The sequence below is a fragment of the Saccopteryx leptura genome, chromosome 2 (assembly GCF_036850995.1).
Source record: "Saccopteryx leptura isolate mSacLep1 chromosome 2, mSacLep1_pri_phased_curated, whole genome shotgun sequence".
Classification (NCBI taxonomy): Eukaryota; Metazoa; Chordata; class Mammalia; order Chiroptera; family Emballonuridae; genus Saccopteryx; species Saccopteryx leptura.
In genome coordinates, this window is record NC_089504.1 from 358,241,634 (window position 1) to 358,257,205 (window position 15,572).

General features: G+C 59.6%; 4 protein-coding genes across 14 annotated transcripts in view; 3 read left to right on the plus strand and 1 right to left on the minus strand.

Annotated features, from left to right (window-relative positions):
• Positions 1 to 1,837: 1,837 nt before the first annotated feature.
• KDM6B (lysine demethylase 6B) lies at positions 1,838 to 11,971 on the plus strand. 3 transcript variants are annotated; one of them, XM_066364797.1, is made up of 21 exons: positions 1,838 to 1,976; positions 2,068 to 2,209; positions 2,417 to 2,515; positions 2,618 to 2,837; positions 2,944 to 3,036; positions 3,122 to 3,283; positions 3,364 to 3,567; positions 3,657 to 4,022; positions 4,124 to 6,330; positions 6,433 to 6,559; positions 6,662 to 6,767; positions 7,880 to 8,085; positions 8,178 to 8,242; positions 8,324 to 8,395; positions 8,479 to 8,627; positions 8,758 to 8,872; positions 8,956 to 9,143; positions 9,291 to 9,432; positions 10,165 to 10,291; positions 10,380 to 10,550; positions 10,668 to 11,971. In XM_066364797.1, the coding sequence occupies exons 2-21, from the start codon at positions 2,073 to 2,075 to the stop codon at positions 10,689 to 10,691; spliced, it is 4,980 nt and encodes a 1,659-aa protein (XP_066220894.1). In that variant the 5' UTR covers positions 1,838 to 1,976; positions 2,068 to 2,072; the 3' UTR covers positions 10,692 to 11,971. The 3 variants fall into 3 exon arrangements, with proteins under 3 accessions (XP_066220894.1, XP_066220895.1, XP_066220896.1); XM_066364798.1 differs by having other exon boundaries at positions 8,327 to 8,395; XM_066364799.1 differs by having other exon boundaries at positions 3,484 to 3,567.
• Positions 11,972 to 12,240: 269 nt separating this feature from the next.
• Positions 12,241 to 13,168, plus strand: TMEM88 (transmembrane protein 88). Of its 2 annotated transcripts, none has more exons than XM_066366440.1 (2): positions 12,241 to 12,453; positions 12,746 to 13,168. In XM_066366440.1, the coding sequence occupies exons 1-2, from the start codon at positions 12,244 to 12,246 to the stop codon at positions 12,992 to 12,994; spliced, it is 459 nt and encodes a 152-aa protein (XP_066222537.1). In that variant the 5' UTR covers positions 12,241 to 12,243; the 3' UTR covers positions 12,995 to 13,168. The 2 variants fall into 2 exon arrangements, with proteins under 2 accessions (XP_066222537.1, XP_066222536.1); XM_066366439.1 differs by having other exon boundaries at positions 12,576 to 12,997.
• Positions 13,169 to 13,746: 578 nt separating this feature from the next.
• NAA38 (N-alpha-acetyltransferase 38, NatC auxiliary subunit) lies at positions 13,747 to 15,369 on the minus strand. Its single transcript, XM_066364800.1, has 4 exons — positions 15,251 to 15,369; positions 14,449 to 14,708; positions 14,076 to 14,259; positions 13,747 to 13,904 (listed from the first exon to the last, which is right to left on the minus strand). The coding sequence occupies exons 2-4, from the start codon at positions 14,527 to 14,529 to the stop codon at positions 13,792 to 13,794; spliced, it is 378 nt and encodes a 125-aa protein (XP_066220897.1). The 5' UTR covers positions 14,530 to 14,708; positions 15,251 to 15,369; the 3' UTR covers positions 13,747 to 13,791.
• Positions 14,719 to 15,572, plus strand: part of CHD3 (chromodomain helicase DNA binding protein 3) — a 58,526-nt gene continuing 57,672 nt past the window's right edge. For 4 of the 8 annotated variants that reach the window (XM_066364788.1, XM_066364789.1, XM_066364795.1 and 1 more), the window contains exon 1: positions 14,730 to 15,466. In XM_066364788.1, the coding sequence (XP_066220885.1) occupies positions 15,137 to 15,466 (330 nt within the window). In that variant the 5' untranslated portion in view covers positions 14,730 to 15,136. Of the gene's footprint in view, positions 15,467 to 15,572 lie in introns of all 8 variants that reach the window. The other 4 variants (XM_066364785.1, XM_066364787.1, XM_066364786.1 and 1 more) reach the window with 2 other exon arrangements.

Sequence of the window (15,572 nt, forward strand, 5' to 3'; positions counted from 1 at the left end):
GCCAGGGCTCGGCGGGGAGTGGCACGCCGGGACCTGTAGAGTCCAAGCGCTTGCACGCAAACAGAAGATCTTGCTCTGCGGATGGAGGACTGTTTTCACCAGAAACCCGCTAGCCCTTGTGGGCTGGGTGGAAATTTCCCCACAGCGCAGACTTTTCTCAGAGAGGCGAACTTTCCAGCCGCCCCCAGCCCCTCGATGCGCCTTCTCCCCCGGCTTCCTGCCCGGCTTGAGCTCCAGCTGGAGCGCTGGCCCCGCCCCCGCCGCTTTGTACTCGCCACTCGCCTCTCACAGCCCTTTGTACTCTAGACTCTCAATGGACCGATCCCGGGAACGGAGCCGGCTCCCTACCTGAGGGAACGCCGGGTAGGAGAGGCGGAGGCACGGGGACCGAGATTCTGGGGTGTGAGAGGAGAGAGGACAAACTGGGGCCAAAGGGAAGGTGCTCAGGAAAGGGGAGCGCTGTGCCCTTTGTGGGTCGAGCCAGCACCGACGGGAAGGGATGGGGGGGGCTTGAAGGAGGAAGTGAAACTGGTTCTGGGTTCTTTAAGGGAGTGGGTGGTGAGTGGGACAGGGTGATGTCACCGCCTGTCGGGCCCCGCCCTCCTCCCTCCCAAAGGACCCCCCCCCCCCCCGTACACTTACACACGCCGCTTCCGCTGCGCAAGTAGCCACGTCACGGGCAACCCCCGAAATCCCCCCTCCCTTGGGGGGCGGGGGCCACGTGGGCCGTGGGGAACCGCGTGGCCCCGGCGGGGAAGGGCATAGAGGATACCGGAGCCACGCGAGAGGGGCCACTGGGGACCGTGGTGCGCGACTTCTCAGGAGAAGTTGGGATTTGGTTTTGGGGGAGTCGGTTGGCATTGAAGACTTAGCCAGGAGAAGTGGAAGGTCTGGAGGTACTGGGTGCGAGGCTGGGAGCTTGACCGTGGTTTGGGATGGGGTCAGGCGTGGGGAATGGAGTGCTGAGACCGCGGCGCGGGCGGGTTTGGGTCCCGTAGAAGTCTCCGTGGCTGACCTATCAGTTACAAGGGGCATTCAGAATGAGGAGGTCAGACACCGGGCTAGGTGAAGTGAGGACGGCGAGCGACGCCTTTGTCTGCATTATGCCTCCGTCTACGGTCCGTCGGTCTTCGGTGGCGGGGCGGGGGGCGGGTGTCTGGTGCGGACTGGCCCGGAGCATCGCCGGCTCTGTGGGCGCGTGAGACTTGCGGGGAGCGCCATCCCCCCCCCCCCCAAGGCTGGCGCGTTGTGCTACTAGCCGCCGTGACCCACGCGGGTACAGGCCCCGCTTGCGCCGTTGGCCCCGAGTGTTTTGGAGATTGAGACCCTCGGTAGGAGCCGCCGGGTCACGTCGGGGTCACCCGGGGCCGAGCCTGTCTGTCCGGCTCCACCACCCCTCCTCCCCCCTCCCTCCGCAGCCGGGCTAATCTCGCTCCTATTGGTCCTGGGCAGGCTGTTACTGAGGCGGAGACGCGGGTGATGATTGGCTTTCTGGGCAGAGAGGAAGTCCTGTGATTGGCCGAATTCCTGGAGCTCGCTGACGCTGTTAGAGGACTCTCCCACGGAGGCCGGGTATGCCGCTGCGGCGTTGCCTTTCGGCTTCCGACTGGCGGTCCAGCTCCCTACTACTCGTCCCAGTTCCTAGCCAGTCTCCAGGGCCTCTAGAAGCTCTTTAGGCCCGGTGGGGCTACCCTCATAGAAAGCCACGGCCTGGCTCCCTACGCAGGTGACAGACCTGTGGATGTCGCAGCCAGGCCGGCCCAGTCTAGCCCCTGAGCACCGACTGTGTTCTGGCCAGCGCACCTCACTGCTTTGCTTCCTCCTCTCTGTAGAATTGTCTGTGAAAGGCCCCGGGCGGCCATCTGGGGGCAGTGGGCTCTCCTGTCAGAGCGGCTGGAGTTGGGACCATCGCCCCAGAGAGCTGGGGCAGGGGGCCGTGCCCGATCTCCAGGGCTCCTGGGGCCACTGCTGACCTGGTAAGGGAAAGACTAGGGTTGGGTTGGCTGTGTGTATACAGGCAGATCAGGCTGTGCCCCCAGTAAGACTATAATCTCTTCCCTGACTCAGGCTGGATGCATCGAGCAGTGGACCCTCCAGGGGCCCGCGTTGCACGGGAAGCCTTTGCCCTTGGGGGCTTGAACTGTGCTGGGGCCTGGAGTTCCTGCCCGCCCCATCCACCTCCTCGTAGCGCATGGCTGCCTGGAGGCAGGTGAGAACTTGGGCCACCTCTCTGTCTCCAGGAATTTGTCTTCCCGTCTCCTGTGCCTCTCAGTCTGCCATTTCTCTGGGTTTCTGCCATTCTGTGGGCCTCAGTGTAGTCCTTAGTTGCTTTCTCTTATTCCCCCCCCCCACTCCTTCCTTGGTAGGAACAAGACTGCTCCATCTTGATGTACATAATAGACCCTTCTCTCTCCAGGTGCTCTGCCAGCGTTGGTCAGCCCCCACTCTCTGCTTCCCTACCCCCTTCACATGGCAGTAGCTCTGGGCACCCCAACAAACCATATTATGTTCCAGGGTGAGTGAGGATTCAAAGGTGCTGGGGATGGGAGGTAAGGCTGGGTCCTTGAAAGAGTTCCTCCACCCTGACACCCCCCCCCCCACTTCTTCTGCTCTGTAGGACACCGACCCCAAGACCCCTCCATGGAAAGCTGGAATCCTTGCATGGCTGTGTGCAGGCATTGCTCCGGGAGCCAGCCCAGCCAGGGTTGTGGGAGCAGCTTGGGCAGCTGTACGAGTCAGAGCATGACAATGAGGAGGCCATACGCTGCTACCACAGCGCCCTTCGATATGGAGGAAGCTTGGCTGAGCTGGGGCCCCACATCGGCCGATTACAGCAGGTGGGATGAGTAGGACAGAAGAGGCAAGGGTTGTGCCTTGCAGCTCAATGCCCTCACCTATGCCTACTTCTCTCCTATCCCCTGTCTTCTTTCCTTACCTCCCCAGGCCCAGCTCTGGAACTTTCATGCTGGCTCCTGCCAACACCGAGCCAAGGTCCTGCCCCCCCTGGAGCAAGTATGGAACTTGCTGCACCTTGAGGTGAGGCCAGGGCGGGATAGGGTGGGAAGGAGGGCAGGGCCAAGTATGCATCTGAGACATTCTCCCTCTCTCTTTTTGTTCTCAGCACAAGCGGAACTATGGGGTCAAGCGGGGGGGTCTCCCAGTAAAGCGAGCTGCTGAACCACCAGTGGTGCAGCCTGTGCCTCCTGCAGTACTCTCAGGCCCCCCAGGAGAGGAGGGCCTCAGCCCTGGAGGCAAGCGCAGAAGAGGCTGCACCTCTGAGCAGGTAGGCTGTCAGTGGGCAATAAGCAGTGAAGGCGAGAACTAGGATAAGGAATGGGATTCTTACCTCCCCTTTTCTTCTAGACTGGCCTTCCCCCAGGACTGCCGCTGCCACCACCACCATTACCACCCCCACCACCACCACCTCCACCCCCACCCCCACCACCACCTCTGCCTGGCCTAGCCACCAACCCTCCATTTCAGCTGACCAAGCCAGGGCTGTGGAGTACCCTGCATGGAGATGCCTGGGGCCCTGAGTGCAAGGCTTCAGCACCCCCAGAGCGCCAGGTGAGCACCTGTCCATTGATTCTCATTTCTTACCTGTAAATGCTGGTGTCCTCCATTTCTCACTGAGTGTCCTCACTTGTCTCCCATAGGAACAGCGGCACTCGCTGCCTCACCCATATCCATACCCAGCTCCAGCCTACACTGCGCAACCCCCTGGCCACCGGCTGGTCCCAGCTGCACCCCCAGGCCCAGGCCCCCGTCCCCCAGGAGCAGAGAGCCATGGCTGCCCGCCTGCCACCCGTCCCCCCGGAAGTGACCTTAGAGAGAGCAGAGTTCAGAGGTCGCGGATGGACTCCAGCGTTTCACCAGCAGCAACCACCGCCTGCGTGCCTTATACACCTTCCCGGCCCCCCATTCTCTCCGGCACCACCACCAGCAGCAGTAGCAGCAGCAGCAGCAGCAGCAGCAGCAGCAGCAACACTGGTCTCCGGGGCATGGAGCCAAGCCCAGGCATTGTAAGTGATGACCACAGGTGGAAGATGGAGTGGGGCGATGGATGGATCTTGTCGGAGGTGGCTCTGGCAGGCCTCTGACTGACGTCATCCTTCACTTGCAGCCCAGCACTGACCATTACCAAACACCCATGCTGGAAGTCGCCTCTCACCAAGGTCGCCTGGGGCCCTCGACACACAGCAGTCGGAAACCTTTCATGGCAGCTCCCACTGCCACTCCTCACTTGTCCCTGCCACCTGGCCCCCCCTCACCTCCTCCACCTCTCTGTCCCCGGCTCTTGCGCCCCCCACACCCCTCTGCCTGGCTGAAGGGCCCGGCCTGCCGGTCAGCCCGTGAAGATGGAGAGATCTTAGAGGATCTCTTCTTTGGGGCTGAGGGACGCCCTCGCCCTCCTCCACCACCCTTCCCGCACCGTGAGGGCTTCTTGGGGCCTCTGGCCCCCCGTTTTTCTGTGGGCACTCAGGATTCGCACACCCCTTCTACTCCCCCAACCACCAGCAGCAGCAGCAACAACAAAAATGGCAGCCACAGCAACAGCCCTACTGGGCCTGTGTCCTTCCCCCCACCTCCCTATTTGGCCAGAAGTATGGACACCCTTTCCCGGCCCCCCAGCCCAACACTGAGCCCCCAGGACCCACCTCTTGCACCCCTCACTCTTGCCCTGCCTCCAGCCCCTCCCTCCTCCTGCCACCAAAATACCTCAGGAAGCTTCAGGCACCCGGAGAGCCCTCGGCCCAGGGTCTCCTTCCCAAAGACCCCCGAGGTGGGGCCAGGGCCATCCCCAGGCCCCCTGAATAAAGCCCCCCAGCCCATGCCGCCGACGGTTGGGGAATTGCCTGCCCGAGGCACACGACTCTTTGATTTCCCCCCTACTCCACTGGAGGACCAGTTTGAGGAGCCCGCTGAATTTAAGATCCTACCTGATGGGCTGGCCAACATCATGAAGATGCTGGATGAATCCATTCGCAAGGAGGAGGAGCAGCAACAACAGGAGGCAGGTGTAGCCCCCCCATCTCCCCTGAAGGAGCCCTTCGCATCTCTGCAGCCTCCATTCTCCACTGACGCTGTCCCAACCACCACCACCACCACCACCACCACCACCGCTGCCACCGGCACCACCACCACCGCCACAGTCACCCAAGAACAGGAGAAGAAGCCACCACCAGCCCTACCACCACCGCCACCACTAGCCAAGTTCCCTCCACCGCCCCAGCCGCCGCAGCCCCCGCTACCCCCAGCAGCCAGCCAAGCGAGCCTGCTCAAATCTTTGGCCTCCGTGTTGGAGGGACAAAAATACTGTTACCGGGGGACAGGAGCAGCTGTTTCTACCCGTCCTGGGCCCTCGCCCGCCACTCAGTATTCCCCCAGCCCCCCATCAGGTGCTACCGCCCCACCGCCCACCTCAGTGGCCCCCAGTGCCCAGGGCCTTCCTCCGCCCTCTGCTTCCTCGTCATCTCAGTTCTCTACCTCAGGTGGGCCCTGGGCCCGGGAGCACAGGGCAGGTGAAGAGCCAGCCCCAGGCCCCGCGGCCCCCAGCCTGCCGCCCCCGCCTCTGCCCCTGCCCTTACCCCCTGCTCGCTCCGAGTCTGAGGTGCTAGAAGAGATCAGTCGGGCTTGTGAGACTCTTGTGGAGCGGGTGGGCCGGAGTGCCACAGACCCAGCAGGCCCGGTGGACCCGGTGGACCCTGTGGACCCAGTGGACAGCGGGATTGAGCGGCTGCTGCCTCAGGCCAAGGAGGAGAGTGGCGGGGCAGTGGCCGTAGCAGCACCGGGCAGCAGTAAGCGGCGGCTGAAGGAACACCAGAAGGAGCATCGGCGGCACAGGCGGGCCTGTAAGGACGTGGTGGGTCGGCGGCCCCGTGAGGGCAGGGCCAAGGCCAAGGCCAAGGCCAAGGCCCCCAAAGAAAAGAGCCGCCGGGTGCTGGGGAACCTGGACTTGCAGAGCGAGGAGATCCAGGGTCGTGAGAAGGCCAGGCCCGACATTGGTGGGGCCTCGAAGGCTAAGCCACCCACAGCTCCTGCCCCTCCGTCAGCACCTGCGCCCTCTGCCCAGCCCACACCCGCCACGGCCCCTGTCCCTGGGAAGAAGTCTCGGGAAGAAGCCACAGGGCCACCAGGGGTCAGCCGGGCTGACATGCTGAAGCTGCGGTCACTTAGTGAAGGGCCCCCCAAGGAGCTGAAGATCCGGCTTATCAAAGTAGAGAGTGGTGACAAGGAGACCTTCATTGCCTCAGAGGTGGAGGAGCGGCGGCTGCGCATGGCGGACCTCACCATCAGCCACTGTGCTGCCGACGTCGTGCGTGCCAGCAAGTGAGTGAGGGGCTGTCTCCAACGAGGCTTCTGCCCTCCCCAGTGGGAGGCTCCCTTCCCCCACCACCCTGTTTCTGCCCTCATTTCCTTGTCCTCCCACAGGAACGCCAAGGTGAAGGGGAAGTTTAGAGAGTCCTACCTTTCTCCTGCCCAGTCTGTGAAACCGAAGATCAACACGGAGGAGAAGCTGCCCAGGGAAAAACTGAACCCGCCTACACCCAGCATCTATGTATGTGTGCCCCTGCCAGAGGGTTCTGAGTGTTGGGGGATGTTGGGGTGCTCTGGACCTGGGATTGGGCTCTGATCTAGCCATCTTCTGGTCGTCCTTCAGCTGGAGAGCAAACGGGACGCCTTCTCTCCAGTGCTGCTGCAGTTCTGTACGGACCCTCGGAATCCCATCACCGTGATCCGGGGCTTGGCGGGCTCCCTGCGGCTCAGTGAGTGTGTGAAGCAGAAAGGGGGGGGGTGGCGCTGTAAGGATTTGGGACTCTGAGATCCCCCACACTTGAAGATCCAGCCCAGTGGCTATAGCAAGTTCTCAGTCATAGGTAGGTCATATTTGAAGGGTACTCTGAGTTATGGGTCAGCTGGCTTCAGGCTTTTTCTCCCATCTCTCTCTCCAACAGTAGGCAAGTGGGAAAGAGATGTATCTCAGGGCCTGGTCAGAGTCACCTGGTTTTCTTGGTGATTAAGGGTGAGAAGAATTCAGATTGTAGAGCAGGGGTTGGGAACCTATAGCTCGTGAGCCAGATGTGGCTCTTTTGATGACTGCACCTGGCTCACAGACAAATCTTTAATAAAAAAATGTTAAAAATATAAAACATTCTCATGTATTACAATCCATTTCCTACCGCTCATGTTCATGGTTGCGGGTGGCTGGAGCCAATCACAGCTGTTCTCCGGGACAACACCAAATTTTTATTGGATAATGTGTAAGGTACACGGGTCATTGTATGGCTCTCACGGAATTACATTTTAAAATATGTGGCGTTCATGGCTCTCTCAGCCGAAAAGTTTCCTGACCCCTGGTGTAGAGAACTCCTGAAGACCCTTTACTTGGGTCTTCTCTTTTTCAACCTTTCTTGTGCAGAATTGCAAACAAATAAAAATAGAGAGGACCACATTGAAATATAAAAATCTTATTTTCTTTATACCCATATAATTTTCTTTCCTCTGAATTACTTAAAGCTCACTTAGGCTTTCACTTGACTAAATCTTTCATTGCATCCAATGATAACTTGAAGAATCTGCTGTTTAGTAAGCAGCTACTCTGTGCTAAGTGCGGTGCGCACATGGTGTTGTGCGCACCTGAGGGAGGGCTCTGTGGAGGGGCTGAAGCTCAGAGTAATTGTGGGAGAAATGGGGTTGGTGATGGATGGCCAGCCTTCCCAGCTTCCTGTGGGGCTCTGGGCTTGCCCTTTCCTCCTGGGCTGAGCTCTGTAAAGCCTACATCCAGCCTGTCAGAGGCTTGGGGAGGAACAGAGTGAGTTGAGTCTTTGCCCTCCACCTCCTCTCCTGCCTTGACATGTTGCTCGGCACTCCCTTGCAGACTTGGGCCTCTTCTCCACCAAGACGCTGGTGGAGGCGAGTGGTGAGCACACTGTGGAGGTGCGCACGCAGGTGCAGCAGCCCTCGGACGAGAACTGGGACCTGACGGGCACTCGACAGATCTGGCCCTGTGAGAGCTCCCGCTCCCACACCACCATTGCCAAGTATGCGCAGTACCAGGCCTCCTCCTTCCAGGAGTCCCTGCAGGTGAGAGGCATGAGTGAGGGGACAGGGGACTTGGAGTGGGGCTGCCGTGGGAGGACTCCTGGGAGGTGGCTGACTCAGCTGTGGCCAAGCAGGAGGAAAAGGAAAGCGAGGATGAGGAGTCGGAGGAGCCAGACAGCACCACAGGAACCCCTCCTAGGTATGTACAGTATGCCCTTTCCTTCTATGATTTCTTTACTTCCCCGTGCTTCTCCATCAATGTGTGCTCCTCGCCCCGCAGCAGCGCACCAGATCCGAAGAACCATCACATTATCAAGTTTGGCACGAACATCGACCTGTCTGATGCCAAGCGGTTAGTGGGGCAGGAGCAGGAATGCTGGTGGGTCTGCAGAGCCGGGGTAGTCTCTCACATCTGTTGACCCCTCGCTGCTGCAGGTGGAAGCCACAGCTGCAGGAGCTGCTGAAGCTGCCCGCCTTCATGCGGGTAACATCCACGGGCAATATGCTGAGCCACGTGGGCCACACGATCCTGGGCATGAATACGGTGCAGCTGTACATGAAAGTCCCTGGCAGCCGAACGCCAGGTGCGGAAAGTGTGCCGGGGGCGGGGCAGGTGTCGGCGCTGTTTCGCTAGCCAATGAGAGCCAACGGGCGGGACTGGCGGAGCGCAGGCTTGTCTAGGCCAGCCATGACGTTCTCTATCGCCCTCTTCAGGCCACCAAGAGAACAACAATTTCTGCTCTGTCAACATCAACATAGGCCCAGGCGACTGCGAGTGGTTCGCAGTGCACGAGCACTACTGGGAGACCATCAGCGGTTTCTGCGACCGGTGCGCCCCCCTCCGCCCCTAGGTCTACCCCCTATTTCCCCTGAGTCCCCAGGTTTCCATCTGACCCTGTGGCCACCCCGCAGGCATGGTGTGGACTACCTGACAGGTTCCTGGTGGCCAATCCTGGATGACCTCTATGCTTCCAATATACCTGTGTACCGCTTCGTGCAGCGCCCTGGAGACCTCGTGTGGATTAACGCCGGGACCGTGCACTGGGTGCAGGCCACCGGCTGGTGTAACAATATCGCCTGGAACGTTGGGCCCCTCACCGGTGAGAGAGTGGGGTGCAGAGCCACTTAGTGGTGAGAGGATGGAGCCTTGGGGGGGGGGGGCTTAGAGGGCAGCCAACTGTGAGGGAAAGGACTTGGGTCCAAGTAGCTGGGGTTTTGAGAATCCTGTGACTCCTTCTGGCCCACAGCTTATCAGTACCAGCTGGCCCTGGAACGGTATGAGTGGAACGAGGTGAAGAACGTCAAATCCATTGTGCCCATGATTCACGTGTCCTGGAACGTGGCTCGCACTGTCAAAATCAGCGACCCTGACTTGTTCAAGATGATCAAGTGAGGGTCTTATTTGGGAGGGAGCCCGTCTCCACCAGACCTGGTTTCCTCTTCTGGTTACTGAACGCAAGGCCATTTTTTTTTTTTTGTAACAGGGATAGACAGAGGGACAGACAGGAATGAGAAGCATCAATCATTAGTTTTTCATTGTGACACCTTAGTTGTTCATTGATTGCTTTCTCATATGTGCCTTGACCGTGGGGCTACAGCAGACCTAGTAACCCCTTGCTGGAGCCAGCGACCTTGGGCTTCAAGCCAGGGACCTTTGGGCTCAAGCCAGCAACCATGGGGTCATTGAGTCTATGATTCCATGCTCAAGCCGGCGACCTTGCACTCCAGCTGGTGAGCCTGTGCTCAAGCCTGAGACCTCCAGGTTTCAAACCTGGGTCCTCTGCTTCCGAGTCCAAGGCTCTTATCCACTGCGCCACAGCCTGGTCAGGCCAAGCCTGTCCTTCATTTTCCTCTCCATGCTTTACCCATGTGCCCTGCAGTGTTAACAGTGCTGGGGCAGGTGACAAGGTTCCTGATCTGAGGAGTTTTATTGAACAGTGGCCCCAAAAGACAAAGACCCACATGAAATTTCAACTTTCAGAAGCCCTGGTCAGGTCAGGGGGTTGTGACCCAGGTATGAAGTGGGGACCAGTAGAGAAGCTCCTGTCCCTGTCTGCCGGCAGCTCTCCTCCCCGCCACCACCGCCCCATGTAATGTACCCCCCCCCCCCCCTTCCCGCAGGTTCTGCCTTCTGCAGTCCATGAAGCACTGCCAGGTGCAACGGGAGAGCCTGGTGCGGGCAGGAAAGAAAATCGCCTACCAGGGCCGGGTCAAGGATGAGCCTGCCTACTACTGCAACGAGTGCGACGTGAGTGAGCCCACCTGCCTCTTTCTCGCGGGAGGAAGGAGCCCGCAGGGCCGCTCCTCCCGGTGACTGCTCCTTCTCCTTTTCCCAGGTGGAGGTGTTCAATATCCTGTTCGTGACGAGCGAGAACGGCAGCCGCAACACTTATCTGGTGCACTGCGAGGCTTGTGCCCGGCGTCGCAGCGCGGGCCTCCAGGGCGTGGTGGTGCTGGAGCAGTACCGCACCGAGGAACTGGCTCAGGCCTACGACGCCTTCACGCTGGTGCGGCCCGGCGCTGCGGTGTGGGCGGGCCAATGGGACTGCGGGCGGAGGGCTGTGGGCGGGGCCGATCCGCCCCCGCCCCTTCCCTGAGCCCCCCGCCCGCTTTCTCTCCTGTAGGCCCCAGCCAGCACGTCTCGATGAGGCCGGATGCCCCGCCCGCCTGCCCGTCTGCAGGGCGCCGCGGGGCCACCAGCACACGCCTGGGCTGGACCTAGGTCCCGCCTCTGGCCGGGAAGGGGGTCGGGCCCAGCCCTTCCACCCCATTGGCAGCTCCCCTTCACTTAATTTATTATTGAGAAAAAAGATTTTTTTAACAAATATGAGGAAAAAAGGAAAAAAAAAAAAATGGGAGGCGGGGGAGGGGGTTGGCAGCCCCTCGCCCACCAGCGCCTCCCCTCACCGACTTTGGCCTTTCTAGCAACAGACACAAGGACCAGGCTCCGGCGGCGGCGGGGGTCACATACGGGTTCCCTCACGCCTGCCAGCCGCCTGCCCGGCGCAGATGCACGCGGCTCGTGTATGTACATAGATGTTCCGGCAGCCGAGGTTTTTAATGAGATTCTTTCTATGGGCTTTACCCCTCCCCCAGAACCTCCTTTTTTTACTTCCAATGCTAGCTGTGATCCCTGTCCATGTCTCTGTTTATTCCCTTGGTTATGATTTGTATTTTGGTTTTTTTTCTTGTTTGTTTTTAATTTATAACAGTCCCACTCAGCTATTTATTCATTTTTGGGAAAACCCGACCTACCGAATCCCCCAAGTCATCCCCGTCCGCCCTTCCTGGGGCCGCCCGCCGCCGGGCTCTCCCTGTGCCCCAGTGTGTGTCCGGGTCTGGCCCGACCACCGTCTCCGCCTGCCCGCAGCTCCAGCCGGGTTCTCATGGTGCTCAAACCCGCTCCCCTCCCGGACGTCCTGCACTTTCTCGGACCAGTCCCTGTCGCCCCCCACCTCCCGCCCGACCCGACCCCAGCCCTGCCTGAGGGTGAGCGACTCCTGTACTGTAGGGGAAGAAGTGGGAACTGAAATGGTATTTTGTAAAAAAATAAAATAAAATAAAAAAATTTAAAAGTTTTAAAGAGAAAACTATGAGGAAAAGGAACCCCACCCTTCCCAGCCCCGGCCAATTTAAAAAATGGACCCTCCCCTCGCGCCCCCGCCCCGTTTTCTTTTTAAGCCCAGGGCCAGGGCCTCCCTGGGGCAGGGATACCCCGGGAAGAGTTTCTCGGGGGGGGGGGTATTTTCATGTCGGTTTTTTTCTCCATGCTGGGGCTGCGGAGGGGTGGGGGGTTTACAGTCCCGCCCCCTCGCACTGCACTGTCTCTCTGCCCCAGGGGCAGAGGGGTCTTCCCAATCTACCCCTATTTTCGGTGATTTTTGTGTGAGAATATTAATATTAAAAATAAAACCAGAAAGAAAAAATCCTGTTGATAGTGTGCTGGTGATAGGGAGAGGACTGGGAGGAGGGCCGAAGCCTGTGATTGATGGGGAAATTGCGCAGACCCCGGCCAGCGTGCACCCTTCCCCAGAGGCGCCTGTGGAATGTCCAGAGCCTCTCGCTTCCATCTGGGGGTGCCTACTCCCGCAGCCGCATTCCAGGATAAGGGGGGTGGGGTGGGGAGAGGATGGGCCGGGGGAGGGGCAGGAAAGAGGGCTATAAGGGCTGCGACCCAGGCGGGCAGGAGACAGGCAGGCCATGGCGGACGTCCTCGGGGCGCAGAGACCGGTTCCCAGCAGCGGCCCAGAACCCCGGGATCCTCTGGACTGCTGGGCCTGCGCTGTACTAGTCACCGCGCAGAATCTGCTGGTGGCTGCCTTCAATCTTCTCTTGCTCGCGCTGGTGCTGGGGACCATCCTGCTACCCGCTGTCACCATGCTAGGCTTTGGCTTCCTCTGCCACTCCCAGGTGAGCGGGTGCCCCGGGCAGTGCGTGTGAGTGGGGGTGAATGTGGTGATGGTGGCGGTGGGATCTGTGGGCCACAACTCCCCGCCAGGCTGTTCGGCTTGGGCCTGATGCCTCTTCTACAGTTTCTGCGCTCCCAGGCACCCCCTTGCACCGCGCACCTACGGGACCCGGGCTTCACGGCTCTGCTGGTCACCGGTTTCCTGCTCCTCGTGCCCCTGCTCGTGCTTGCCCTGGCCAGCTACCGCCGACTCTGCCTGCGCCTCCACCTCGCTGATTGCCTCGTGCCCTACAGCCGAGCTCTCTACCGGCGCCGGCGTGGCCCACAGCCCCGGCAAATCCGGGCCTCACCAGGGTCCCCAGCCGTCCCCACCTCAGGAAAGGTATGGGTTTGAGGACCCTCTTGTCAAGAACAACTCCGACGACTGCCCTCCCTTTCAGTCGGCCCAAGCATCCCCTGGTGGATGGCATCACCTGTGGACCCAATGCTAGTGAAAACTCGCCACACCCCGGAAAACCCTTTCTTTTCACTACCCGTATCTGAATCCTGAACATCTGGGCTGGACCCTGCACATACACCCCTCCCCCATCCGCTAATAGGACAACTGAACCTTACCGGTGCCCTCCTTTTCCGGTGCAGCTCCTCTAGTATTTACGGGCTGGTGGGTGAGGTTGGAGGGGAAGGAGTGAGCACACAATAAAGAATTAATAAACTGAACGTGCTCCTGTGAACAGCGGGACGGTACAAATACTATCACTCCTGCTCTGTGCCCAGAAGCAGGAAACGACATGGGAGGGGGTGTGTGACTCAAGTGTACAGACAGGAGCATCCTTCAGCCTCTTGGCCTTCCCTTATCGCATTAGCCTGTTCTTCCTGGCCAGACCCGAGCTCTGTCCATGACCCCAAAGTCACCTCCCCATCAACAGAGTGAAGGGAGCCTGGCCTTTGTCGCCTGCCCTGCTCCCCTTGGGGACCCGAGCCCGTTCTCTGACCCCAGCTCAGAGGAACTCGGTGTTGCCAGGCCGGGGAGGGAAACAATGGGCCTTCCGGAGCAGGATGACACCCCCTCCCGCCACGGATCTGGAGCAGCAGTGTGGAAGGGAAGATGGAGGGGTCCACCCTGGGGCCTGTTGGTCCGAAGCTCAGCCTTTCGTCCATCCCCACCCGCGAACCTGAGGGGACCTTTGCACTCTTGGACGTCCAGGTTGTGGAAGGAGGGCTGATAATGCTCCTGACTTCAGATAAACCTCCCCTCTAGGGGTGGAGTGTGCATCCCAGCTACACACACAGGCCACTTCGGTTACAGGTTTAATGAAGTCTGAAGGCGTGCATGATCGTGGTTAGAGATAGGGAGGCCCCGCCAGGCTCTCTCTTTGCACCTCAATAGAAACGATGTGGTGTCCCGGTACCATGGCCAGCCCCAATACACGGGGTTCCCCAGCGGAGAAGGAATCTGGAAAAGAAGGGTCAGAACATCAGGGACGCACGCCAGCGTTGGTCCCGCCCCTTAGGAGCCACACGGCTTCTAGCCCCAGAAAATAAGGGGTGCAACCGGGCACTGAGGGGCAATGCCTTGAGTGAGGCTCCACCGCACTCCCAGACGGTGCGTTCCCCGGGCACTGACCCGAAGGCTTGAGGAACTCCTGCGCCGAGCCCAGGATAACATTGCAGTCGCGATCGGTGCAAAGAAAGCAGCCGACCAGTGTCCGTCCATCTGTCATGCGAATGCGCATAGTCTTGTTGAGTAACGCCTCCAGCTGCTGCCGGGCGCGCGCAGCCGACGAGTCCTCGCGCTCCCGGTCTGAGTCCTGCGCGGGGCAGGACACGCGCTCAGACTGCGCCGCCCCGAGTGCAGCCCGCCCACGGAACCACAGCTCCCGACAGCCCGCGGGGCGCTCACACGATCCCAGAGGCTGTCGGGAGCTGCAGTTCCCCCTCCAGCCCCCCATCTTGCTCCCCGACTGCCCCTCAATCTAGAAACCCGAGCCCGCGCTAACCCCAGCGCTGGAGCTGCTTTGACGCCGGCTGCAACAGCCATTCTCCTCTCGTAGCAGCTTGGTCGCCCCAGCTCCGGCCATTAGTTCTGGGGCTTCTTCCAAGCCCTTCAACTGCTTAAGAACCTTTCGGGTTTGGTGGTCTGAGATCTCGCGAGCTCTCCCGGCAGCTTTTCTTTCACGAGATCGCCTCGCCTCCTAGTCTCCTCGACAACTGCAAAGATCTCGCGATCTTCTTCTCCAGCGATGTGGCTCACTGAGGCCTATTACACCGGATATATTAAGATATCGCGAGAAATTGTACCTCCCCTAGTTTTTAAGTTTTTTTAATATTCTTTAAGAACCCTGGAACTTAGCAAGAATATATTTTTTCATAGTCTCACAAGTCCCCCTTGCTTTTTGCCTTGTAAGTATGTCCTAAATATGCCCCGCAGCCCAGGTCATTCTGAGTTTAGAACAGCGCGTTCGCTTTCACTCCGGAACTCCTGAGGACGTAACTCGGTTACTTTATAGTGGGAATCAGACTACGTTTCCCAAGAGCCAACGCCACTCTTCGATCTCCATAGACGGTGGCTGGAAAAGGACAATGGTTTCCATGTCAGCGGATAAACGCACTCGTCTTAGCTCCGGGACTAGGGAGGACGTAATTCCGAGCGCGTGCTGAGGGGTGAGGAAACCACTTAAAGGAGACATGCAGCGCCGGGGCCTAGTGGCCGGGCCAGACTTCACGTATTTCCGGCGTCGGTATTTCACACCGGTTGAGGTGGCCGAACACAACCGGCCGGAAGATCTCTGGGTGTCTTACCTGGGATATGTATACGACCTAACGCCGTTGACACAACAGTATAAAGGTAAGGGCCACCCTTTGGGTCAGCTTCGGCGTGTGTGTTTGGGAGTGCCTGGTCCTTGGATAGCTAGCATTGACGGCGGCTGCTCCTTCCCAGGAGATCTGCTGCTGAAACCCATCGTGGAAGTTGCGGGCCAGGACATCAGCCACTGGTTTGATCCAAAGACCAGAGACGTGAGTTATGCCTGGTGTTGGGGGAAGGGGGACTGGAGGGGGGACGGGGAGAAAAACCAGGGGCTAGCCAGAGCCCGAGATAGTGACTGCTCCCACCCCCACCCCT